Source organism: Ictalurus furcatus, chromosome 25, assembly GCF_023375685.1.
Source record: "Ictalurus furcatus strain D&B chromosome 25, Billie_1.0, whole genome shotgun sequence".
Lineage (NCBI taxonomy): Eukaryota > Metazoa > Chordata > Actinopteri > Siluriformes > Ictaluridae > Ictalurus > Ictalurus furcatus.
In genome coordinates, this window is record NC_071279.1 from 16,247,243 (window position 1) to 16,273,280 (window position 26,038).

The 26,038-nt window shown below is 41.5% G+C and overlaps 1 protein-coding gene and 1 long non-coding RNA gene across 5 annotated transcripts in view; both read left to right on the forward strand.

Annotated features, from left to right (window-relative positions):
• Positions 1–1,566: 1,566 nt before the first annotated feature.
• Positions 1,567–26,038, forward strand: part of fam184ab (family with sequence similarity 184 member Ab) — a 126,207-nt gene continuing 101,735 nt past the window's right edge. For 2 of the 3 annotated variants that reach the window (XM_053613857.1, XM_053613856.1), the window contains exons 1-2: positions 1,569–1,868; positions 2,402–2,555. In XM_053613857.1, the coding sequence (XP_053469832.1) occupies positions 1,786–1,868; positions 2,402–2,555 (237 nt within the window). In that variant the 5' untranslated portion in view covers positions 1,569–1,785. Of the gene's footprint in view, positions 1,869–2,401; positions 2,556–26,038 lie in introns of all 3 variants that reach the window. The other variant, XM_053613855.1, reaches the window with a different exon arrangement.
• LOC128601014 (uncharacterized) lies at positions 2,564–18,584 on the forward strand. 2 transcript variants are annotated; one of them, XR_008384642.1, is made up of 5 exons: positions 2,564–2,963; positions 3,101–3,232; positions 9,197–9,276; positions 9,447–9,577; positions 15,763–18,584. It is a non-coding gene; the product is annotated as an uncharacterized LOC128601014 (long non-coding RNA). The 2 variants fall into 2 exon arrangements; XR_008384641.1 differs by having other exon boundaries at positions 9,197–9,577.

The following is a 26,038-nucleotide window of genomic DNA, read 5'->3' on the forward strand; positions in this document are numbered from 1 at the left end:
CTTTACAAAGACCCAAACATCATGGAGGACTTGATGCCCTGAACTTTCATGAATATTACCTCACTAACCAACTCCAGTATATAATCAAATGGATAAAGCCCAGTCAGACACATGAGAATTGGCTAGATACAGAACAGGCACTGTGCAATAAAATTAGTATCTCAGACTTGCCCTTCGTCAGTACAGCTATCAAACTCCACCCCTGCTTCAAAAGTCCAACAATTGAAGCAACATTAACAGCTTGGTGGAAATGTTTATAAAACTATTAATTCACCACTCCAACTAACTGGATACACTCCCATATGGCGTAACCCAGACTTCACAAACACAGTTAAGATAACAAACATCTCCACATGGGAAGAAAAAGGCGTTACGCAACTTAAACACATATATCAAAACAACACCTTTGCACCGTTCCCATATCTAGCTGAAAAACATGGACTAGAAAATAAACATTTCCTTGAATTTCTACAATTAAAATCCATTATAAGCTCTAAAATCAACCTAAAACACAACACATTAGACCTCCCGCCATTAATATCAGAACTACTAAATATATGACCACCAACTAAAATCAACATCAAATCTGGCTAGATTTTTTTTGTTTTGTTCAGTTGGGCCTACAAAAATATTTACACTCAAATATAAATAAAGCTAAAAGAGACCCAATGTCAGCCTTCATTTGAAGGCATTTGCATCACTGTTGCATGAACCATATAGCAACCATAACCCTTTGAACAAACAAGTATGTTGAAACAATGTATGATAGATCTACAAATGGGTGACAGGTTAAAAGAAAAGTTATTATAACGTGACCGCAAGCCACCAGAACAGTTTCAGTGCTCCTCGGCATACAAGTCTACCAGTCTCTGGAACTGCACTGGAGCGATGGACACTGTTCTTCTGAAATACGTTCACTCAGATGGTCGTGCTGAACGCTCTCTAACACGGCACTGCACTTTATTCCAAAATCTCATAAGATAGATATTCCAGCTTGTTGGGAATTTGGAGTCAGGTGGCAGGGTCAGCCATGATACGGCACCCCTGGAGCTGAGAAGGCCTTGAGAAGGCTCAAGGGCACAACAGTGGCAGCTGGTGGTGCTGGTGCGTGAACCCCTGACCTTCTTCTGATCAGTAACCCTGAGCCTTTAACTGCTGAGCCACCACAGATGGATGGATGGATGGATGGATGGATGGATGTTTATTATGGAGGTTTATCCAAGAGGGAAATTCACACATTACAGCAGCAAGCAAAAAGTTATTCCTGAAGTAATTAAAATAAACATATTCAATTAAAAACAAAACATAAAATATATATTTATATGATATAAAGTAAATATAACCGTATGTAAACAAGTCCTAGCATAATATATGATTCCCATTACATTCATCCTCATCAAACCATCATTCATTGTTTCCTCATACCCTGTGGATGTGGGCGGAGTCATACTGGACGAGACCACGCCCACTCGAAGTGACGCGTATATTAAATAAATAAATTTGCGTCGATTTAAATGGACACGTGGACTCAGCATAAACAAATAAACATCCTTTTACAGCATTACAGAGCCGCTTGTGTAGTAATATTTTATCAAAGTGTATACTAAATTGACAGTTTAAACAAAGTTCCCGCCTCCGCCTCGTATGCACGCTGATTGGCTGGTCACGCTGTCAATTCTCCTGACTGGCACGTGAAGTGGAATGTCTAACGGCTGCTGGCTCATAGAGGCGGGAGGAAGGCGGAAGTGACGCCAGAGAAGGTAAGGTAAACTGTTGAGGTGAACCATGGCAACAGAGTCAGTGCAGCAGCAGCAGCAACCGCGCGCGCAGCCTGTCACACACTCAACCGACTCGAATGCGCTGAACGGGTTCTCTACGTTCCTTCGCTTTCTTTCTTTTTTTTAATTTACATTTTCTACACGTTTGTTTTTTTTTTGTAAAAGAGGGCGAAATATTTCGGATTGTATCGCGTTTTTACAGCAAACGAACCTCATTCTAGTCATTATACAAGCCTGAAGATATTTGGCGTTTAAAGAGATGAAAAGGCTCTCGGATGTAGCAGGGTTCCTCCGGTGCTAGCTCGCTTCATCCGTTTTTACCGTTAAAAACAGCGAACAGAATGTTCTAGCAACTAAAAATAAACGACAATAAACGCCGCATTGAGTAAATAATTGACTAAAATAGGTTCTATGTCTAATGTATAGGCAGTGCTGGGTTTATAGTAGCCAGGAAGGGGAGAAAAAAAACAAACAAACAACAAAACAAAACAAAAACAAACATGACTGGTATTAAGGAAGGTTCTCGTTGCATTTGAATTCCTTTGGTTGGATATATAAGGTGGGGATCACTTGAGCATCACCTCATCTTTCATTGTCATTGATTTTAAACACACTGAGAGCAGGGAGAAGGACTGGGTGAAGATGGCGACTGGAGCTGGATGGCAGCAATACTACAATCCTGCTGGAAAATACAGCGCTTCAGGATCAGGCATGGCCATGGAGTACACACAGGACCTGCATCTGAAGATGAGCAAGAAGATCGCACAGCTCACTAAGGTAGAGAGTGTGTGTGTGTGTGTGTGTGTGTGTGTGTGTGTGAGAGAGAGAGAGAGAGAGTGTGTGTGATGGTTGGAGAGGTGAACTGTCCATCATTTGCATGCACGGACACTTCCTCACTGGCTCCAGACTGAATCAATGACAGGACCAAAGCTTATCCAGTTCATCGTTATTCAGGTGTGTAAGCGCATATAAGTTGCATCATCTCTCCAGGAGCAGTCACATAGCCTCCGAAACAGCCTCAGATCTCCTCAGCAGGCATTCGACACGTCTCTGAAACCGTACTGGAACGCCGTTCTCCCGGAAGATGTTCCCTCGGATGGTGGTGCCGACTGCTCGGTGCTCGGCCTCCTTTCAGAATCTCTTGACTAAGACTACGCTCTCTAATACCACCCCAATTCCAAAAAAGTTGGTATTCTGGGTAAAATGTCAATAAAAACAGATTGCAATGATTTTTAAATCTCATACAACCCGTACATTATTCACAATCGAACATAGAAAACGTGTCAAGTGTTTAAACTGAGGAAATGTACCTTTTTTTTAAGGGGAAATTAAGGTCATTTGGAATTTCATGGCCGCAACACGTCTCGGAAAAGTTGGGACGGGGGCAACGAAATGCTGGAAAAGTACGCTTAAGTGTTACTAAAAAGAAACAGCTGGAGGTTCATTGGCAACAGGTGAGTAACGTGATTGCGTATAAGAAGAGTATCTTAGAGAGGCGGAGTCTCTCAGAAGTAAAGATGGACAGAGGTTACGTTACATTACAGTATTTGGCAGACGCCCTTATCCACAGCGACTTACAATTACATCATTTTTTTTTTTTTTACACAAAAAATGATTCACCAATCTGCGGAAAACTGCGTCTTCAATTTGTTGAACAATTTTCACAGCGTCCCAACTTTTTTGCGATTGGGGTTGTACTTGAATTGGCGAAATTGCAATTGGATGAACTTGTTTGGCGCGGTCTTTCGCAGTGATGTTTGTTGGTAAACGAGTGATGTTTGTTGGGCTTTGAATGCATGCGCGTTGTGATGATGTCACATGACGTGTCCAGGCCCAAATCTGCGGGAAATCTGCAGTAATTTTGAAAAATTGCAAGCCCCTCCGAATATTGTGGCGTTTGCATTCATTTCTTTTGCGTCGATTTCTGCAAGTGTACGATTGCGAAATCCTGGAGGGACTGGTTAGCGCTCGTATTCTGTATAAACCCAAGCAAACACAGGTGTGGGTTTACAGCTGTGCATAGTTTGGTCTTCCTTTTGCTTTGACGTACTAAATCTGCTTAACTCAGGTGTGTTAGTGAAGGTAAATTTCCATTATGAAAAAAAATACGTGCATGCTGTTGGGCTATAAAACAGCTCATATGATGAAATCAGGTTTGTGTGGCTCCTTGTCTTTTCTAAGCGGCTTTACGTTGTAGGTTTTTTGGCCCGATTTTGCATTTAGAGACAAAAATCGCACATCCATGAAAGAATTCTCGAAAGAGTCGAAATTTGCAGTCTTAGAACACATAATGTGACATTTACAGTGCCCGCCACTAATATTGGCACCCTTGATAAATATCCAGCAGGTCAATGATACAAAACATACATCAAAATCAACAAAAAAATGGTTTACTGACCACAAATTCATGGTCCTGCCATGACCATCCCAGTCCCCTCACCTGAACCCCATAGAAAACCTGTGGGGTGAACTGAAGAGGAGAGTCCACCAGCGTGGACCTCGAAATGTGAAGGATCTGGAGAGATTCTGTATGGAGGAACGTCTCAGATCCCTCGCCATGTATTCTCCAACCTCATCAGGTATTATAGGAGAAGACTCAGCTGCTATCTTGGCAAAGGGAGCTAGCACAAAGTATTGACTAAAAGGGTGCCAATAATTGTTGCACACCTATATTTAAAAAAGATATATTTTTTGATAAACATGTGTTGTTTGTAAATGTTTGCTGTCCATGAGAGCAGAGTATTTTTGTGAGAAAAGGCAATAAAGACAATTTTTCACAGCCGTCTTTGCTCATATTTACCAAGGGTGCCAGTATTAGTGGAGGGCACTGTACATGATCATAAAACATTTTGGTAAGAATAGCACACACACACACCAATCGTTATATTTAACAATTTCACGATACGTTTTTTCCCCCGTTCGTGTCTGTACTGTACACTTCAGTAGGAACACCTGTACACCTGCACATTCACGCAGTTTTCCGTTCAGCGCGGTGCAAATGCAGGTTTGATCTCTTGATGTACAAGACGTCGTTCAAGCTGCCAAGACGGTTCGTTTCATATTCCGTCTCAGTATGACGTCATAGTGTGACGAAAGACTGCCTCTGCAGAAGATCAACGCCTACTTCTACATCATTGGCTCTTTAGCCCCGCCCACAGATTCGCGCACGTAGTAGGAGGCGAGTAAATACAAGAGAGACGCATACACAGGATTACTCAAGCAACAAAACAATAGAGATGCCTCCAAGGATTACAAGACGTTGTGCAGTGCCAAGTTGTGGAAAAACACAGTCTTTGCATCGCCTTCCTTGTATTAAACAAGCGTGGACGAATGGAATTTTTCTCGAGGTTCCAGATCGCATCAGTAAGACACCGTTCGTTTGTTGGCTTCATTTTAGCGAAGACACAGTTCGACGCAGGATCTTCAGAGAGACCGGAGATGATGCCGTGCCGACTAGATTGGATACGACTCTGGCTCAAACATGTATGGCTGAATTTCACCGGTTGCCATTTTTCAACGTCGGATGAGCGTCGGAAATTACGCAATCATAGCAGTGGGCGTTTACTTCCTATTCTTGAATGTGGCACGCCTATTAAAACGGAGTGTTTCAAAGAGAGAGTCAAAAACAGGGTAGAAAATAGCCTGTTACTGCTAAATTGTGATTTTTGTTTTAATGTAAAAATCTTGCTAACATTTTAAGTGGACATTGGAAAATATTATACAAAATTTAATGGGGGGGGGGGCCCTTAACCCTCTCTGCTGTATCATGGCTGCACCCTGACCCCAGCTTCCTGACATGCTGGGGTAAGAGAAAAGAATTTCACCGTGCTGTAATGATTAATAAAGAGGAGAATTGCCAGACTGGTTTGAGTTGACAGGAAGGCTGCGGTAACTCAAATAAGCACCGTTTACAACCATGAAACGCATCTCGGATCATGTCCAACCTTGAAGCAGAAGGCCACATCGGGTTCCACTCCTGGTTACAGTGGGCACCGGATCACTGCAACTGGACAGTGTATGATATTTCTATATGAAGTTTTGTCATCTGACTGCACAGAATCTCAAACTTGATGGTCATTTTAGCTCATCAACATGTGACTCCCAAACACTTGTGTGCTTGCATTCCACTCATATTTTGCCGAAATACCATGTACAAGTATTTGTAAATAATCTGAACTCCAGTAAGGCATTGTTTGTGTGTCTTCTATAGGAGCATGAGCCAGCCACAAAAGGGGTGTTTGTTTATGTTGTTGTTGTTGTTTTCATATAGTGGAATTGAACACCTCCATTCAGGCTCTCTCTCAATCTGTTATACCGTGAACCTTCAGCACGTTGTGTCTTTACTCACACTTTGTGACTCAGCTGACCAGGATGACCAGTAAATCCTTACGGTTATGGATGAACAGTGCTTCAGAAGGGTATTAAAGAATGAAAATCACAAAAAAAAATCCGCTAAAAATTCCTCTTAAAATAGATGGGAGGATATGATCGTAATGCGAAGGAAAAGCTCCGAGAGCAGATTGCCTCACACTCTGTATTTCATTCAAAGCATGGCTTTAGGCTTTGTTCTGTTTTAAGGCTGTCTTTATGGACTTGCTCTCGTTGCACGTGCCTGCGCGCTGACAAATTATAGATGATGTCGTGTCCCTGGTTGGACTGTTTTTTGCCAAACTTGGCAACCCTCAAGCAGTTCAGGCTGCCAAGAGTAGTCAAGGTTATTGTTGGAACAGCGTTCAAAGTACCAAGTTATGCACATGTACATTAACACTTAACATTTAATAACCATTAGCCTGCGTAGACCGGTTTGTTAAACATGAAACGTAACGCTGTACGACATCTCTGACCATTCGTGATCGCTTCTGTCGCTCTGGGGGATTCCTGTCAGGCCTTTCTATTATTATCAGGTCCTTGACTAAACTCGCTGATCTTTCAGAGAACTGCGATTTGTCCTCAGCCAGGATTTCATTAGTAACGCTAACGCTAAGGAACGTCTTACTGCAGTTCTGCATGCGTTGGGTATTAATGCTCCATATGCAAGTGCAGAAATGCTTACCTAAGCTCCCTGGGCAAAAAACATTAGTCACGTGTTACTAGCGAAGCCGATATTCCACCTGATCACACTAACATCAAGTTTATATGCATGAATTACCTCGCTACAATGGTAGCTCATGAACTAGTCTAGCCTTGTGTTGGTTTTTAGATTCCACCAGGTTTGGTTTTAAATTGTAGCAAAACCATGACACAAAGTGAAATCGGTGCTAGCCGATTCAATAATGTCAGGTTAGTTTTTTATTATGCTTTTTTTTTTTTATGATTTATAATATTTTTTGCATCCGTAGCTCCTGAGAAACTGCCGGAGACCATTTTTATTATTTTTTTTTATCTGTGGAAATATACTGGATGTTCCAAATAATCCCAGAGGTTTTATAAGGGATTGAGGTGCGGTGATTATACAAGAGTGTCCCGGCTCTTCGTGTTCATAGAGCAAATCGCACATGGATTTGTCATCCTGAAATGTGGGCGTGTCAGTTTTGTGTTTTGCCTGTACATGAAGAAAAAAAGGCGGTCTGGACAACAACTGACCATCCCACTTTTATGTTTGAGTAATGTTTTTCTATCTATCTGTGGACGTTGTGCGGTGTTATTGTTGGATTCATTTGTGGTTTGGAAATATGTGGCAATGAGTTTGGATTTTCTTTTCTTCCATCCAACAGCCAGCTCCTCTCAGCTACCAACTGGGAGGGTGAAGGCTAACTCAAGCTTTCTCTGATACACGTGAACATATTTTTTACTGCTTAACAGAGCACCGTAAACACTATCCACCCTCCTTCATGTACATGAGCTCACAGAGGCCCGCGATTGGTCAGTGTCCGTGAGATTGTTAGCAACCCTAGAGCGTTTTTCCAATTTTGCTCCCAGCCATGGATGGCTGTGACATCATCATTATTCGAATTTACAATCTCCTGCTTTTCTGTTGCGCCGCTTGGGATTTTCACCCACTAGCTAGTTCTTCACTCTTTTTCACAATAACACAATAACTAACCTTGAAGAACGAAGGCTAGCAGGTGCTTCCTTTGAGACAGGTGACGCCGCTGAATCTTTTTGAACAGGAAAGCTGAACACTTTTGGACGAGACACATGAGCTAAGAGCCCTGTGTCCTCCAGATTGACAGATGGCAGGACCAGTCATGTTCTCCAGCTCTGATCGTAGCATGGTTAGGTTCCCAACTCGGCTGAGACCATCCACTCACGTTCGGCACTTCATCTTCATCAACAATCTCATGTTGAGATGAAGAACAGAACACTTTACTCATCAAGAACGTCTCGGCTTTTCCTGATCTCTTCAGTGCCAGCTGGCTCTCTGTGTGAAATCAGATAAAAAATGTACCAAAAATAAATAAATAGGCCACACACTTTGTGATCATCTTAATCCAGGGTATGAAAAAAATGACCCTTGTGGTATCGTGTAGAGGAATACAGGACGACATGGTGCCGAGCAGATGGCCAAAGCCTCGGGCCTGTAGGGATAAAGCTCTGAAACGCAACAGGACGGCTGTACCGTGTTCTTTAGGAAACGGCTTTCTCATTCACAGAACACGCAGTAATGACTTTCATTCTGTGAAAGAACGCGACAAGCCCCACAATGAAGAGTTGTTTATTGCTATAGAATCCAGTGTGTGTGTGTGAGTGTGTGTGTTTTGTTTTTACACAATCTACACAAACCCAGATGAAATTATTTCCACCCTCCCACTCATTCCTCCCCAAACACTGAGAGGAAATAACTGTATTTGCAGTAATCCTCTCTGACATTTAAGGACTTCATGCACCACAGTACATTCTCTTCAAGCTGCTCTCTTCAGCGCTGCCAGTATCGGAGACGGGATTAAGAGTCATTCCGGAGACAATTTTGAGCGTAGCTGTGTATAACGCCATTACATTTGCATTTCCACATTTGCATCAAAAAGTGTGCAATGCCTTTTAGATTTCGATTCACTTGTGTATGTGTGTATGAATGTAAAACTATTTTTGTTGAATCTAGATACTATACATGGTGATTTTAAAAAAATATATATATATTTTTTGTATAGGCTGTATGATAGGCTTGTGAGATCGTCTGCAAGACGCCATCGTCCTATCGTGCCCCTTAACCATCGATTATAGTGGTTTAGAAGGGGTGGAGACGGCAACCAAGCTGACCTGGGGGAGAAAAAAAGATGGGGCGTGACCAGAAATATGCAACGAGTACATAATACGGCATTTCCGCAAAGATTATCAGAAGCCGGTTACAAGCTGCGACTGTAGCTGCTAGTCGCTGTCTAATCAGTTATCTGTTAACACACAGGAACGCTCACAAAACTGATGTCGGGCCCGTTGCCGAGTTCAACTAAAGGTCATAACGTATCATTTTTCCAATTTAGGGAAAACCTACTCGGGAACTGAGGATGGTGTCCAGGAAGTGACATGAAATCAAAATGGCTGCTCACAGTCATCATGAACAGTAAACAAAGTAGCACTTCTTTACCTTAAAATGAGTTATTGCGTGTGTGTGTGTGTGTGTGTGTGTGTGTGTGTGTGTACGTAAGTATTTGCTTTAGATCAATCAAAATGTATTGACATATTGGCTTGTTTAAATCTATAACATTTTAACTATAACTTTGCTGTTTTGAGGAGGTAAATATACATCACTCATCACAGCTAGAGCGCTGGGTTGTTGCTAACTAGAGGCAGATACGGAGACGGCGAAGGGTTTTCCTACTTTGCTGCTTGAAAATGACACGTCCTGAGTTACCACTTCCGAGGTAAGTCCAATGGAGCGTGTAAATAAACGTAACAAGTTTTTATCTATAACTACTCTCCTTAGCGTAGAAACTTAGTGAATCCCTGTATAGTGAAGCCACCCGGATAAACAACACGCTTCATTTTCTTAGTATAATCCCTCACTCATGCTTTGAGAGTGAACTCATTAATGGCTTCATCTGTTTGGCACAACGGACACTAAGCTGCATCAGAGATTGATGCTTATTTGCTCTGCTCTGAAGTCAGGCATTATGGCTATAAAGGATTGTGCAGTCCCTCAAGGATTTTTGATGGCAGACATTAATGCCAAATCAAGCAAGCGGCTGTGGCTCAGGTGGTAGAGGTGGCTAGGGCGGCTGTGGCTCAGGTGGTAGAGGTGGCTAGGGCGGCTGTGGCTCAGGTGGTAGAGCGGGTTGTCCACTAATCGTAGGGTTGGAGGTTCGATTCCCGGCCCACGTGACTCCACATGCCGAAGTGTCCTTGGGCAAGACACTGAACCCCAAGTTGCTCCCCACGGCAAGTCTGCATTGGTGTGTGTGTGTGTGTGTGTGTGTGTGTGTGTGTGTGTGTGTGTGTGTGTGAATGGGTGAATGAGACACAGTGTAAAGCGCTTTGGATAAAAGCACTATATAAGTGCAAACTCTGCAATATTCAGAGGAGCTTTTCAAAATTCCCGCAGATTGTCCACAGATTTGGGCCGAGACGCTTCATGTGACGAGAAAAGCCAAAAGGTCTCGTTGACCAGCAAGCATCACTGCGAAAAAGCGTTAAAACAGTTTTGTGCAATTCAAGTAGTTTTCAGCGAAAAACACGTTTTTTGAAAAAAGCCGCAGCAAAATCGAGCATTTTTCGCTACAACGATCCCAAAAAAACTCTGAGCGAACTCCTGTACGGACGGATTGTATAGGATTACAAAATGTCCGCACGCATATTACGAGATACGACTTATTTATGTCGCTCTTACAGCTGCAGACGTTATTCCAACAGACGTTTAACTGGAACGGAATAAACTGGCGGCTGTTTTCGTGTTCAGTATTGAATTTATTTGTGACGTCACACTCCACAGTACTGGTTAATGGCTCATATGAAAGTAGGTACTCGGGGCAGTGTTTTACAATCGGAAAAAGCTGTAGTTGCGCTGTCCGTTTTATCCCTGTATGTGAAGAGGTGTGATCTGTTTCAGGCTCAAACTCCTCCCCTTTCCCATCGCTCTACTCACCAGCGGCTAAACACAGAGTCACGATACTCTACACACAGAAACCCGACAGTGTCCCGACTAACCTTATAACACACTTGCAGCAGTAAAATAATTCATTTGTTCATACTGATTGAAAATGTCCGATAAGTCGATTTCCATTCCGCCGGGGGAAAGGAGCGCCAGCGTACCGCTAGAAAGGGTTATTAAATCGTCCGGCTCGACAGCCGTGGAGCATTATTTGCGATTCCTGATAGCATCATCGGTCGTCTGAAGTCTACTGTGTGTCTGTTCAAGCACCAAGTAAAACGATAATCAGCTTCATGTTTTAAACAACAGCTTAAAGGCACAAATCTTTTGCTGTGAAACTTGGATTTGACCTGGAAATTCTCTTTGCCAGTTGCTTGAGGGTCTTCTGTTTGGCAGGAGACGGAAGAAGATCGTTTTCCCCTCCAAGTCCTGATGGAAATGCGCATTTAGATTTCGCATGTTTTTTGTGTTTCTAAAAATATTTTATCTCGGTAGAACAGAGCTCGGGCATGACGTGCATCGTGCATCTTATCCGGTTCTTTTTTTTATTTTATTTTTTATCCATCTAATTCACAAAACATGCCCACGCGGTTGCTCTAAAAGCAGAGGACTTGCTACACCTACACTTTCGTATTACACCACCGAACTGGTGTAGATGTAATTTTACTTACTTTTCATTATGACTTGCTTCACATTTGTATTTGAATTGTTGTTTTTGTCTTTTAAATCCGAGTGTAGAGATCTGTGCATCAATGCAAAGTCATTTTGAAGAAAGTATTGAGATGGATGTAAAAATCAACTGTTTTTTCTTACTCCTAGTTTCTATGAGTACCGGTGATCAAAAGTTGTAATCATTCTTTTTTTAATACGGTTTACCCATTATTGGTAAAACAAACACCCCCCCCAAAATATTCCATCAAATCCCTAAACCTTTGTATTTATAAAAAAAGAAGTTCACTTTTACAGACGGTTTTAAATATAACGCTCTGTTTGTTGCTTTGAGGCATCCTAGTCTACAAAATGAGTCATTTTAGAGCCACTTCACTCTGAGCTCTTCTGCTCAGAATCGCATTTCTCTGCAGCTTTACTGTTGGGCTTAGAGGATTTATGACGAGTTCTTTCCCAAAAGCTAACGTGAAGAGCTGAAAACAGACCGAGCAAGCCATCAGAGCCGGACACGACTGTTTATTACGTAGTGAGTTGCATTAACCTTGACAGAGTGTCTCTGATTTTCATAAATCCTCGTCAGATCTCATTTGCATCATCATGAGGCTGTACATTAGTGTATAAATGAAAACGAGACCAAAACGTGAGACCTTTTCCTCCCCCCCATACCCCGGAACGGTGCGAAGCGGCGCTGCGATTGAATTAGGAGCCGAACAAGCGTTTCAATTCCGTTTTATTTGCATCGCGCTTTTAGGAATTGAAAAGTGTCACGGCGCTTTAGAGAACTCTGCGCTTTACAGGAGAATGATTAGCGCGTTCGGTGTTTGGACAAATGAGTACTGATGCTGAGAACGGTTTTCTTTTCTTTTTCTTTTTTTGTTATCGATGACTCGTTCATCCAGCGACAGCACAGAAATTCTCCAGCGTGTGAGAGCTCAACACCCCGATCAATAGGCCATGCAAACGACATCAGAATTCCCGTCTGGCTGCAGAGACGTGTTCGGCATGGTAAAACGTGTTGAAATTTGAGCCGTGTTTCTGTTTGCTGCCACGTTGCCCATCACCATGTAACGCTACACTTCGAGCAACCGGTGAAGGTGTACGTGATCGAAATCTATTTTGATATATTTTTTAAACATTACATCGAATAGAGAAAAGAAAATGACCTTAAGTGTGGGGTAAAGGCTATGCACTCATTTGATTGACAGAACTGTTCAGCCATGTTTAGTCAGCGTTTTCAGTGCAAAATAGGGAAAGCTTAAACGAATGAAGGTTATTTACTCAGTGGATTTTGCATCGTAAATGTTTATAAGCTCAAAAGTTGATTGATTTAAGGATTTCTTTTTTTTCCACTGTATTTTAGGACGGTCTGTCCAAGGTCTGTACTCCGCCTTGTGCCCCGATGCTCCCTGGGATAGGCTCCAGGTTCCACACCCTGTAGGATAAGCAGTATAGAAAATGGATGTATTTTAGGAATATATCCAAAAGCTTAACGTAAACAAAAATCGCAAAGCTAAAGAAAACCCATGAGCACACAAATGAAATGAAATACTGATTTTGATGTTCTTTAAGGAAAGCGCATGTACTAGGAGTGGCATGGCTGTTAATTTATTATTAGTCATTTAAAAAATAGTCGTTACAACAACAACTGATTTAGGATTTTTTGATACTATCTATGTATATTTTTAGTGCCCTTAAACGCAAGAGCAATGTATATCAAACTGCACTTCAATTAAAAGCCATACACAAGTTCCAAACATCAATACAACGCTGTTCACGATGAAAAATAAGAAACTAGTGCAATAAATCGGCAAAATAACACATCTTTGCATCAAATCACACTGTCTAAGGATACAGCAATTCTTGTACTCATGTAGATGACCCAGAGTTAAAGCTGAAATATTTCATTCCGGAACCGAGCGCAGCATGGAAGCTCACGTCCATCAACAGAGCCCTCCTTATAGCTCAATGAGATGCCTTGCTCGGATGAGGAATGTTACTACAGCAGCGTCTTGGCGAATTTTTTCCACCTTGTTCATGTCTGGCTTCGAACTCTGTGAACTGGTATGAAAATGATAACATTCCATTAAATAAAATAGATTTAAAAAAAAAAAAAAAAGACGACTTTTTTCCCTGTGTAGGACACAATGTAGACGTTGCATCTTAAATATTTCCACACTAATGAGGTTTATGTTGCTTTCTTTACTGTTTGCCTGTCTGTTGTTTCGACGAGTGAATATTGATGCAACCCCTAATATGTACTAAGAATAATAAACGTAATCAAATTGACAAATTTCATTTCGATTTAGGACTTGGGGAAACACGGTAATAGGTATTCGGCTCAGTGTTTGGCTTCGGTCTCTAAAAAAAAAAAAAACAAGCCATAGGCATGACTGGCAAGGACCGAGTTCAGACACAGCATGAGAGCAAAACTTTGGATGAAGTTTAAAATGTTAACACTCCCTGCTCGGGGGGACTTCAGTGAGAGGGGTATTGATATTAAACTCATGATAAATTACAAGTTTGACCTAGTAGTACAGCGGCAGAAAGCATGAAGCTGATGAAAAATACTGAATTGACTCTTAGGCTGCGAATGTTATCAATCGTGCGCGTCATTTAACGTGGCCACATTAAGCTTCTAAATATTCTAAGATTCAAATCATGAATCATATGTGTACAGGATGTTGGCTAGTTGAGTTCCCACTTTTGATTCGTTGAATTAATAGAATAATAACGATGTTTTGACCAAACTTTTACAGTCTACTACACTTACAGCTCACTTTCAATCAGTGTAATTCCTCATTTTATCCATATAAAAGTCAGTCCTCGTGCTGTAACAATCGACATCCATGTTAATCGCATGTATGATAACGCTGAGGTCATGGAGATGAAAACGGCCCAGTGTCGATCGTGTTAAATCTCAGTATGTGCGTAGAATACACGAGTCGTAGTTTATTCACTAGATTTGGACTTACGCAATAATGTCACCGAGTTGTTGGTTTTTTTTTTAAAGAAATATTTTCTGCATTCCACTTCTATTCCTCTGTCATCACATCTACCTGTTTCTTTTTCTTTTTTTTTTTGAGCAGAAATATGAAGAATCTCAGTGGCGTACGCTGGCGGGTGATTTTGTTTGTCAGCGCTCTTTCCTTCCCCTCAGCTTCCTCTGCCTCTTCAGTGTAGTAGAATAGCAATCCCCTCGTAGAGATATTCCTGAGAGCGATCGTGTCACGTTGAGGCGATGACAGCGCAGGACACGGGATGCCAGCGCAGGTCGGAACATGTCGAACATCAAAGCCTTGCTCACTCGATGCTCTTTTATTCCCCCGTACACGCGCTTTCACTCCATGAAAAAGAATCTGTGCTTAAGATCTCAAATGATGGCCCGTTTAACCCTGTGTTAGCCCTGCCGAGTGTGTGTCTACTGGTCAAGATGAAGATCCGTTGTAAAAAGATGCATAAGAACAGATACTCGGTCTTCCTTTAAAGCCTGTAATAGATTTAGTTTTGTGGACATCGGGACCTCGCTGCACATTTAACGAGTAGAAATGGACTCTTGTCTTGCCCGTACACACGTTGCACGATTTTCTTTTCGAACAATGGATGAACTGGTGCGAAAAACAAAAAACATCCAGTTCTGTCGGCGGAAACGTTCCGCTGATCCGAGGAGAATGGCCACTTTTTCTGACAGGAGTGAAACCTGATGTGGACTTGTGCGCTTGTAACCCGTCTGCCTCAAGGCTCGACGTTCTGTTGTGCATTCCGAGATGCTTTTCTGCTCCTCACGGTTGTAAAGAGTGGCTACTTGAGTTACTGTTCACTGTTGAGCCAGTCTGCCCATTCACCTCTGACCTCTCTGTTAAACCGTATAACGGTTTATTTATTTATTTATTATATTTCCATATCTCTGCAGTGGCACGTGTATAAGACAGTCTTGCCGTTCTTGCGTGCCTGCCTGGTAAAACCCATCAGATGTCACCAAATTCTGGTAAACGGCCAATAAAGACGAGAAATTTGACCAAAACCGAGCTTCTTTGAACATTTCTACTTTAAGAAAACATAAATATATTTGACCAAAATGGTGTGGAAATGTTTTGATTTAGGCTACAATGTAACCTTTCTATCTGTAAAGATCATGTTGGATGGAGAGCCATTTGAACAAACACTCAGTCTGTCTAAAGATGTGTGAAACCTTGCTAGCCAAAGTGTACTTTTCTCCTGGTTTGATCAAGTTGTTGGATACCTACATGTAGTAGCGAACTGGACATGTATCTAATCAATTCATTTTGTCGACAGACATTAATAACAAGAAATCTAGCCAAAAGAACTGACTGGATGAATTAGCGATTACTCCCACACCAACGTTAGCATGAACAGAGATCAGTTGTGCGAAGAGACGACAACGAGGCTAGTGCTCACGGCCTCATGTGACTTTTACCTCAGGCGATGAGACGGAAACTGATGAGGACGACGCTGATGATCAAAGTCGGATCTCATTTCACGTTGGAAACGTGTAATTCGTTAAACCTTTTTAAAAAAAAGTGAAGGTTTTTTTTTTTTTCTTCAGTAAGTAAAGTAGAATTGGAATGAAATATTGGTGTGATTTTCTTTATTGGCACTATTATGGTCGAGAAACAACACGATGCAAAACATATTCCAGTCAAGGTCTCGTCTATAGTTTTCTGAACTGTATGTCTTTATCCTAAGTACTTTTATCAAATGGACAAGAGGCTGTCAGAATAAAATTACTGACTCAGAAGCTATTCACATTTTTAATATTTTGATATAATGTTATTTTGATAAATAAAAATGACACGTCTCCTAAGCTTATCGGCTAAATGATCTCCGAATGGGTTAGAGTGGGGTCGTTTTCTTATTCATTATGAACCAAAAAAAACAAACAAACTATGTGGAAGTAGGTAACAGTTTACAACATGGATTCATTGGAGACAATACAGTATTTCTGTGTCATTTTATTGGGCATAAAGGGCATTATGTTACGTATTTATCCATAACTAATCCTAACCCTAACCCTGTAGTTTTGATGTTGCTTCCGGTTATTATTTGCTTAAGAAAAGCCATATGATTTTGAACTTTTAGACTAAAATGAACGAATAGTGCGGTGCTGCTGCTAACATCCGCTTCTTCTGTGGCAGTACTGTAGTACATCATAGCCTCGTTGATATTCAAATGCGTTCAAAGCACAAAATCTTCTAATTAATTCTCATTCAAATGCGAAGGAATTCAACAGGCCTAATACGAACAGGCATATCACACAGATCTACACTTTTTCCATAGGATTTTTCATTTCTTTACTGTGTCTAATGTGATGAAGCAAGTTCACCCTCCCATGCGTACACACACACACATACTTGACAACACTATTTTAGCAATAATGTGATTGTGTTTGTTTATTTGATTAAATAAGCGAGTACACACAAAGCCCACGGTGTGTCACGGCTCTCGGGTTTCTAAGCCGTGTGAGCACGTGAGACCAGGAAGTACAACCTCTACACGTGTTATAACGACTCATCTGTTTCATTTACTCGAAGTACTTTGACTGGAAGTATTGCTGGTAACTCAAAGTTTGATCTTCTTGAAGGCACTAATTGTTGCCTTTTGAGATTTACTAATGGCATAATTAAATACATAAAATGTGATTCATTATATATTTCTATCCCACACTCGGATAAAATCTTATCGCCCTGTTCTAAGACCCAGCATTAGCATGTGCAGCAATATAGCACAAGCAAATAAATATTTCTGCTTTTGCTGGCATCACTTAAGGCATTTTTTTTTTGTGTGTCCCTGAAGGATAACTTCATGCATTATTGAAGCAGTGCGTCCCAGACAGCAGAGTAAGACCGAGATCTCCCTGATCATATTGTGTGTGTGTGTGTGTGTTATCAAATTTCTTTGTCGTTGTATTGAACAAACAGACAGTGTTCTGAGTGAAGATGCAAACATAAGAATTTACACTATAGATTTCTTTTTTTTTCAGCTAGTCACACACTTGATTACTATAAGGAGCGGGAACAAGGGAGATTTTCCAGTTTGTGTAGAACGAGTCAACCAAAAAGAACACACACAATTACAATACACACACCGGGATCTTTTTTATTTTTTATTTTTTTTTAAAGTGTGTACTGTAGTGTTATTAGTTCACTTACTTCTTCCTTATTCTTACATCCTGCCCTTGGTTACAATATCTGTGTTAAACGTAAAGACGGAACGTCTTTACTGAACAAGTTCAGTGCGACATGGACGTTACAAAAGACAAAATGAGCCAAACGGATTCCTTCAACGACCAGATGATTTGGATCAGTGAATCAGTTTAAAAGGCAAACGATTGAAATGAATCGAAGAGACGATCATAATTCAATCGGGCTGACAGCCGGTGTGTAAAGCATCATTTGTAGTTTTAAACTGGTGTGTAAGCAGCCTAGTATGGTGATATGTGTCATCATTATTTGCGACCTTACAGTTCCCCAGATTCTGAACAAAATTGCTCATATATTGATCAGAATCCAATAAATTGAATCATTTCAGTGGTATCATCAAAAAGTGAATCACGGCTGAGTTTTACATATCTACCTTTTCAGTCCTAGTGATTCGATGAGCTGTGGTTAATGGCAAGCCTGACAATAACTGTGTGTTCAGTACAGAAGTATTTCTTAGTATTTATTCTTAAGCGTCCAGTCTGTGAACAAGAACATAGCAACAAGCCAAGTTTGTTTCTATAGTAACAAGTTCACAGCAACCTGGAAGTCTAATTAATACAAAGTCAAATCCAGAAATGCAAACGGATTCCTTCTTTGCTAGTAATTCGACGAGTCGAGAGATCGTCCGTCATTATTCAGGTCTGCACTTTGTACCCTGAGCCGAACTCGTTGGTGGAGCTGCTAAGATCGTCTCGGTCGTCTCTTTCTGTAGCCACGAAGCAGTCATGTCATGTACAATCTGGTAACAAAAGCAATGGAAGCGTTTCTAAAGAAAGCTGTAGCGCATGTATGGAATCATCGATGAGTCTGGATTTTTGCGCATGATTAAGTATTCTCGAGTACTGATGCAGTCAACCATCTCATCACTACTTCAGCAACAAGGTTATAACAAGGCCTCTACAGCGGACAAGTGGCACTCGTACAATGGACATATAACGTCATACTTGATCATATTTAAATAAAGTAAAGTGAACTTGTTTTATTTGTGTATAACAATGTATTATTTTGTACACTATATGGCCAAAAGATGTCGTGGTCACCTGACTATCACACCGTTGTGTGTTCCCATTGCAAAACCATGGACATTAATACAGATTTCATCCTCTCTTTTCTGTTATAACCTCCTCCATTCTTCAGGAAGGATTAACACTAAATTTTGGCGCATCCAGGGTGTTTTCCATCCTCATGCCCAGTGTCCCTCAGCAAGAAGAGGAATTAATGAATGAATACCATATCGACTATATTAAATCCAACCACAAACAAGCTTACAAAACTGTACTTTTTTTTTAATAAGCATCTCAACCCTAGTGAGCAACGGCTCAGTAGAAAGGATTTGCTCTGATTCTGAACTATATCGCCTTCCTATTACGGCTACAGTGGCTGACGGGATAGCGTTCCCATCAAGAGTCTGAGCACTCGCTAATACAGCCTTGTCAGGCTTCTCGTTTCATTCTTGTGTTCTGTCTGTGTGTTTGGCCGCCCTTTTTCTTTTCTCTCCACTGCTCTTCTTTTGGTTTCTCTCCTCATTCCCTGTCTCCCTAGAGGCCGGACTAGCAGAGTTAGAAATGTCACCGTTAGGATAAGACAACCGATCAAAATTGACCTTTCGCCTCAGAACTTCACTCTGAAAGGGCATTGATTTCGGAAACCTTTCACCTGCCACTCGGATGGAAGGTCTTTTTAAATCTGTCTTTTTCTCCTTCTACTTTCTAAAGGTTGTTTAATGCTCTATTCCTAACCGGCTCCTGAAGCCTTCAGAAGGTTAGAAACGTGTCTTTCTCTCAAAGACACCTTCGTACCGATTGGACAGTTTAGCTTTAGCGTGTACGAGGGATCCTTTTTTTCTAAGATTGCGCAATTCCTATTAAAAAAAAAAAAAAGAGTGAACTTCCTGTTCTCCATTAAAGTATGCTACCACAGGAAGTAAAATTCATCCTTTCACCTTTTTTTTTTTTTGATTGAAAACCTGCAAACAGGCCTTTCTAAGAGCTTTCTTAGTCTCGAGTAGTTCTCAAAAGTACTTCTGACAAAGTGTAAAACCATCCTTATATCTCCTCACCATGCCAGCTGTCACTTTCTCCCTCTTTTAGTTTTGCTGCCTCCCTCCCTTTTTAAAATAAATGGAATTATTGTGCGTAGCAGTCACATTCTCGCTTCAAGGAACACCCCGTTTCTGTCTGTCCCATCATGGTTGCTTTACGTTCTCTTTTTCTCCTGAGAATTGGCAGTCATGTGAACTTTCTTTCCAGGCTAGGATTAGCACAAAAAAAGTTTTCTCAACAAATCAAGCATCTGGTCTAAGAAGATAAAGTTTCACTTGATTTTCTTTCTGTCATTGTTCTGTTTTCTTGAACCGGCCTCCACCAGGGCAATCAGTTCCCCCGCGCTATCATAGCAGCACATCAGCTAAGCCTTAGAGGGAAAAGCCCAGTCAGCGATAGAGTGCGCATTCTCTTTGAGCAGTGCGAGTCCCTCTCCAGATTGGAATTGAAGAAGCTGGAGCACTGATGAATGGAAGCTTGCGGCAGGACTATCTGAACTATTTTTAGCCTGAAGCAAAGTCGATGGTATAAAGCGGTTTTGTGCTGCTCTGGTTCTCGCTGGGATTGAGCCCTCAATGAAATTGAGGTAGTGAATCACTGTGGGCGAAACTTCTCTTGAAATAAAAAAAAAAAAGTTGTCCAAAGCTTTCCAGATGAGATGTCAAGTTGGTCAGATTTACCTCTAGGTTGTTAGTCAATACAAATAAGATGATTTCTATGCTCACTCTAATTAAAGTAAGAGATCACACATGCGTGAGGGGATCCTGATCAACTGATGATCTAAGCCATTTGCTTAATCCACCACATGTCATTAATGTCTGGTGTCTTCACGCTTGGTCCGAATACACGAGTCTGCACTCAGGAGCGATACTGGGTTTGTTTGCGGGTAGGGTTCATAATCAACGGTTTGCAAGGATTATAAGATCGTAGGCACCGTTTTTTAAATGATTCTTTTCCATTGGTACCAACAATCAAGCAGCGAAGGGCATGCGTGGCATGCTATCAAATTCCCGCAAAGGAGGGGCCGATCTTGCAGGAGGATAATCTTAAACCACGCAGGCCGAAACGAGACCTGTTTTTTGTGATTCTCTCAGTGCAAGTGCTCGTACCACAATAGCGAGCTAATTAATGTGCTTTAATCCTGTGGAAGTCTGGTTTTATATATCAGTAACCATAACAGCTCTTTCCCCAGCGTCAGGTTGAACTAGTCACGTTAGTCGGCATGCCGAGCTGAGCGTGGATAGCTTCCACACCTGATGATGACCATTTTGTAGTTCGGTTGAAGCAAACCACAGACCAACATTTCCAGCGGTGGAGGACTAGGGATCGGATCTCTGGGCCAGGCTTAAATGCAGTTTGCATTTCACCAATCGTACCGAACTCAAGGCTCAAACATCCTTGAGTCCGGGGGAAAACGCAAGCTATGGGGGAAAACAAGCCTTTAAGTCTTTACCTGGCAGCCATTTTACATTTACATTGTTATATTTGACATTTTATGGCATTTGGCAGACGCCCTTATCCAGAGCGACTTACATTTATCTCCTTTATATAACTGAGCAGTTAAGGATTAAGGGCCTTGCTCAAGGGCCCAACAGTGGTAGCTTGGCAGTGCTGCGGCTTGAACTCCTGATCTTCTGATCAGTAACCCAGAGCCTTTAACCACTGAGCCTCCACTGCCCATTTTATAGGCTTGATGATTCGTTTAATCAAACAATTGCTTGTGCAGTCCAGTGTGCAAGTCTTAACAGAAGTTAAGAAGTTATTTGATGTTCTCAAAATAGCTACCATCATCCATTGTATTATAATTTAAATTGCATGTTAAACAAGCAGATTTCCTAACCCTTTTTTTTTTAAATAACCATTTTGTAGTTGCTCAGTAGGCAAATAGGTTCATTTAGAATGTATCCCCCCCCCCCCCCCCCAATTCAGATGAATCTGAAATATAGTCCACTACAATTCTGTCAAGTACGCTAACTTTCCTGCTACGAGTAACAGCCACCTAGCAGTTAAACACATCAAGAGAAAATCGAGATGTTTGCCAGACTCGAATATCTTTCACAGTGTGAGGGAAATGCCGTACCTTATAACCAAAATGTTGTTCAGCAAGCACTATGTGCTGCATTAGAAACTTAGCAGCTGGATGTAGGATCGTCATTTTTAATCATCTGTATTAATGCACTCCACTAGCTAACTAGATTACTGGACATTATTACATTCTTAGCTGCCACGTTTTAGCCTAGTTTATTAGGTTTCTTTAGGTTAGGCACGTTCCTTGAGCGTTTACTTTCCTAGCTATAAAATGTATGATTTGTCCACCGGTGTATATGTCATCTCATGTCTCTAATATCAGGGACAATGCGTAGGAATATAGCATTGTCAACATGTGCAATGCGCAGTACTTGGTGTTTACCCCCGTAGTCATAGTAGACGTTATCCTTGTATTGATTTCCTTGTGTGCACAGCTTTTCTCTCCTATAAGCCGCCAGACGTTTTACTTGCCTACCGAGTCATAAAGCATATTATGATCATAAATCTCAAAGCTGGTCTTTAACACAGCAACACAGATATTAGTTTGTTTGGGTTTTTTTTTCACATTCCAATCTGTACCATTTTCTCACAGTATATTTTGCAGTGCCATGTCCCTTCTTCTTTTTTTTTTTTCCTCTCCTTTCCTGCACATTTTCTAGGTTGTTGAGCATCCTAATGATAAGGTGCAACAGACAAATGTGCCGAGCGTCGACCGTCCAAATGAAGATCCATTGGTCCCTGGAGTGAGGATGAGCGCGATGTGAAGTGCTCTGGGCCACATTACCGACCCGTAATACGGCTTTGATCCATGACCTCACTCATGGAATTATGTGCGTGCCCCTCTGGAAGTAGGAGCAACAGCACTATCTCTTTTCCGTAACCATTATGTCTTCTCCGTGGATGTGTCTGAGCACCACAGAGCAGATTTAGCCCATCTGGAGGACAGTGTGATTTCAATTACACTGGACACCTGAGTAGAGATTTGATTTTGTGGTTAATATCTGTTTAACCTGTGCCTCTCTTATTGAGCAAGGTCATAAGAGGTTGTGTTTTTTTTTTTTTTTTTCCCTTTCTTCTGTTGCATCATGAGCACGAAAAAGAATGTTTGCACTATTAAAGCACATTACCTCCCTGAAGCCCTGAGCCGCAGAGGCATTTCAGGGTTTTCAAGGTTGATAACACCCTGAGTAGGTCGCGAAAAGGCTTAGTCATTCTCTCCTTGCGATTTCAAAGCTTTGTCCTCTCACATTGTGTTAGGAGCCTGAACTCATTCGAAACAAACGCATTCGTATTCATGCTCAACGTCCAAGCTAGAGAGAAACGTCGTGAGGCGTACCTCCTTTTTAGTGCGTTGTTAATTAGAATAAATAATGTCACTCGTGATCACCGCAGTTATGAATTTCAGTGCTACTCTTCCAGCTCACTCAATGAATGAACATTTTTACAATTGTAAAGACTCACTACTAGATTTTAATATCAAATAAGCTGCTTCTGCTCAGAGTATGTTCTGAGATGTCTCAGAAAAGTGTATTGTGATATACAGTAAATTATCACAATATCCATCCATCCATTCATTTTCTGTACTGCTTATCCTACACAGGGTCGCAGGGGAGCCTGGAGTCTATCCCAGGGGACTCTTGGGACACTGTGGACAGGGTGCCAACCCACCGCAGGGCACAATCGCACACCCGTTCACACACCATGGACAATTTGGAAATGCCAGGCAGCCTTCGACGCATGTCATTGGACTGGGGGAGGAAACCCCAAAGCACAGGGAGACCATACAAACTCCACGTATACAGGGAGGGGGTCGCGAATCGAACTTCCACCGCGCCCCCATCACAATATCGATACTATAAATATACTATATATCCTAGTGCTTAAGTACATGGCTGGCATGGTTAGTGCAGACGCACTGAACAGATATGGATTCAGGAGCACCGGTGATTCCAGGTTAAAAGTCATGATCAGTCTTTGAAAATTTACAATCTGATTAACTAACATACTGTGACATGCTGATTTTAATCTATGAACATGTTTTCTTTTTCAACTGGCACGATGCACATCATGCATATGAACATAGTCAGTAAGCAATAAGAGTTAGCAGTGAGTTGCTTAATTAATAAGAGACGTTTGTTACTGTAACAAATATGTTGTCAGTATCCAGAGGTGCCACCATCTACAGATCAGTGGTAGCGTTTCCGAATTTCGACCCCATGCAATGACGATACTGCAGACACCTGAAAACGACACCTTTCTGCCAAACGCTATAAAATTCTTCTGGCAGAAATGCTTATTCACTGAAGGGGAAAGGACGTGGCATGTGAAAGATGGGATTTGCTCCTGCTAGTGGTTACGTTCTCTTTGTCCTGATTTTATCCACATGAACTTTGACCTAGATATTCCCAAACCTTGGTTTTATGACCCAGTGGAAATCAAGGCTGTGGTCTCTAGATGTTAAAAGTGGAGCGTAAAATGCAGTGATGGAAATCCCGTGTCTTTTCAGAGAGTCAGATCATTTGGCTGAGGACTCTTTCGTCTACCATATAGCTCGTTGCTGTTTTGTTGTAAGCCTGACGAGGTTTGCGATAGTTTCGAATAAATGGGGACATGTTTCAACACTATATCTAAACTTCAACATGGCCAGATCATGGAGTCTGCCTGCTAGGATTTTCTTGTTCTGTAGTATCAGATCAGTATTGACTAGTATTCAGTATTGACCAGTACTCAGAATGCTGATATCAGTGAAAAAGTGAGATTGGTGCAAATATACGTTTCCAACCAGTTGATAAGAGATCACCACCACAGACCATGTCTTCAATTAGTGGTAGTATGAGGAGTGATCTGAAAACTGTAAGAAACTAGAGAACCAGGGCCAGAAGGGAAAGGGCAAAGGAGTGGTAGGTGCAAGTAATTCATCGAGGGAAATGAAGGGAGAACAAATAGCAGTTTTATTCATTTGAAACGTGTTCTCAAAGCAGAACGTATCATATCCCGATTGGAGATGGAGCTTCAGGTTTTATAAAAGCGTTATTTATCAAAATAAGCATTCGGCAGAATAAATTGGTTCGGATGGAAGGATAGAAAATGCTAGAAATCCTCCAAAACTGCAATTCATTACTATATTCATGAGGCTTTATTCCAGATCTAATTTTAATAGCTTTATTCTTGGTTCATGCTTGGCTCGGGGGCTGTAGGACCAGGCTGCCAGTGCTGTGTAGGGTCGACATGCTCACCCTGCAGTTCGCTCACAGAAAGCCATTTTTCCACATCAACAGCTATTATTGGAATTCAGGAACTTTTTTTTTTTTTTTTTAGCAACTCAAGAACTTTGTACTCCAGACGAGCCAAGAATGGCGTGGCTTTTCTGGTCCATGGTTCCTCATCTCCTGTGCAATTTCTATTCCAGAGATGATGCCTTTCGACGGTGTGGGAAACACAGAGCCGGAGCTTGCGGTAATAAATGTTGGTGAATAGTCGAGCACAAGCTCAGAATGACTGAAGGGGCGAGTCTTTCGGAGCCTGTGTGAGCAAGGAATTGATGAATTTACTGGAATTTAGAAAAGAAAAAAAAAACACACACACCAGACATACCTTCTGCCTTCGTGCCGGTAGAGACGATTGTCATAATTCTACATAAGCCGTCTCACCTTTTCGTCTCTAGCGTTTCCATATGCGATGCCACGTAACATTTGCACATCTCATTTTGTTTCTACAGTATCGATATAAATATTATGCTCATTATCTTCAATTTGTGCAGTGTGGTGGGCATGAACACGCTCAAGAGCTCTTTAGCTGGGTAGATTTTCAGAAAGTTTTTCAGCCAACAGGGAAATGAGTCTTCTGAGGCGAGCCTGCCAGATAAAAGCACATCTCAGCTCATCTACCCTTGTCTCACGGCCGTGCCCAAGAGACTCTTACTCATTTTCAAATGTTCAAAGAACTGCTCAGTTGTAACCAACACTCTCTGATCCCTTGCTAGCTTTGTGGAGCTCTGGGTTAAACACTGACCTAGACAGTTGTTTAGGAAAGACATCACGCTCCGATGGGTGGCCTCCTAGCGCATCATTTTTGATTTAGCGGATACGTTCCGCAATCTTTGAGTTTCCCTTGCAATATTCAGTGCCTGAGTAAAGTGACTTTTTAGATTTCGGAAGGACGTTACTGGATGCTAGTACATAGAGCTAAATGCAAAAATACAAGGAGCAAAAGCGAATTATTTGTGTGTATTTATACGAGATTTCTTCTAGGATTTTATTCCCATATGAGAGCCTGTTAATT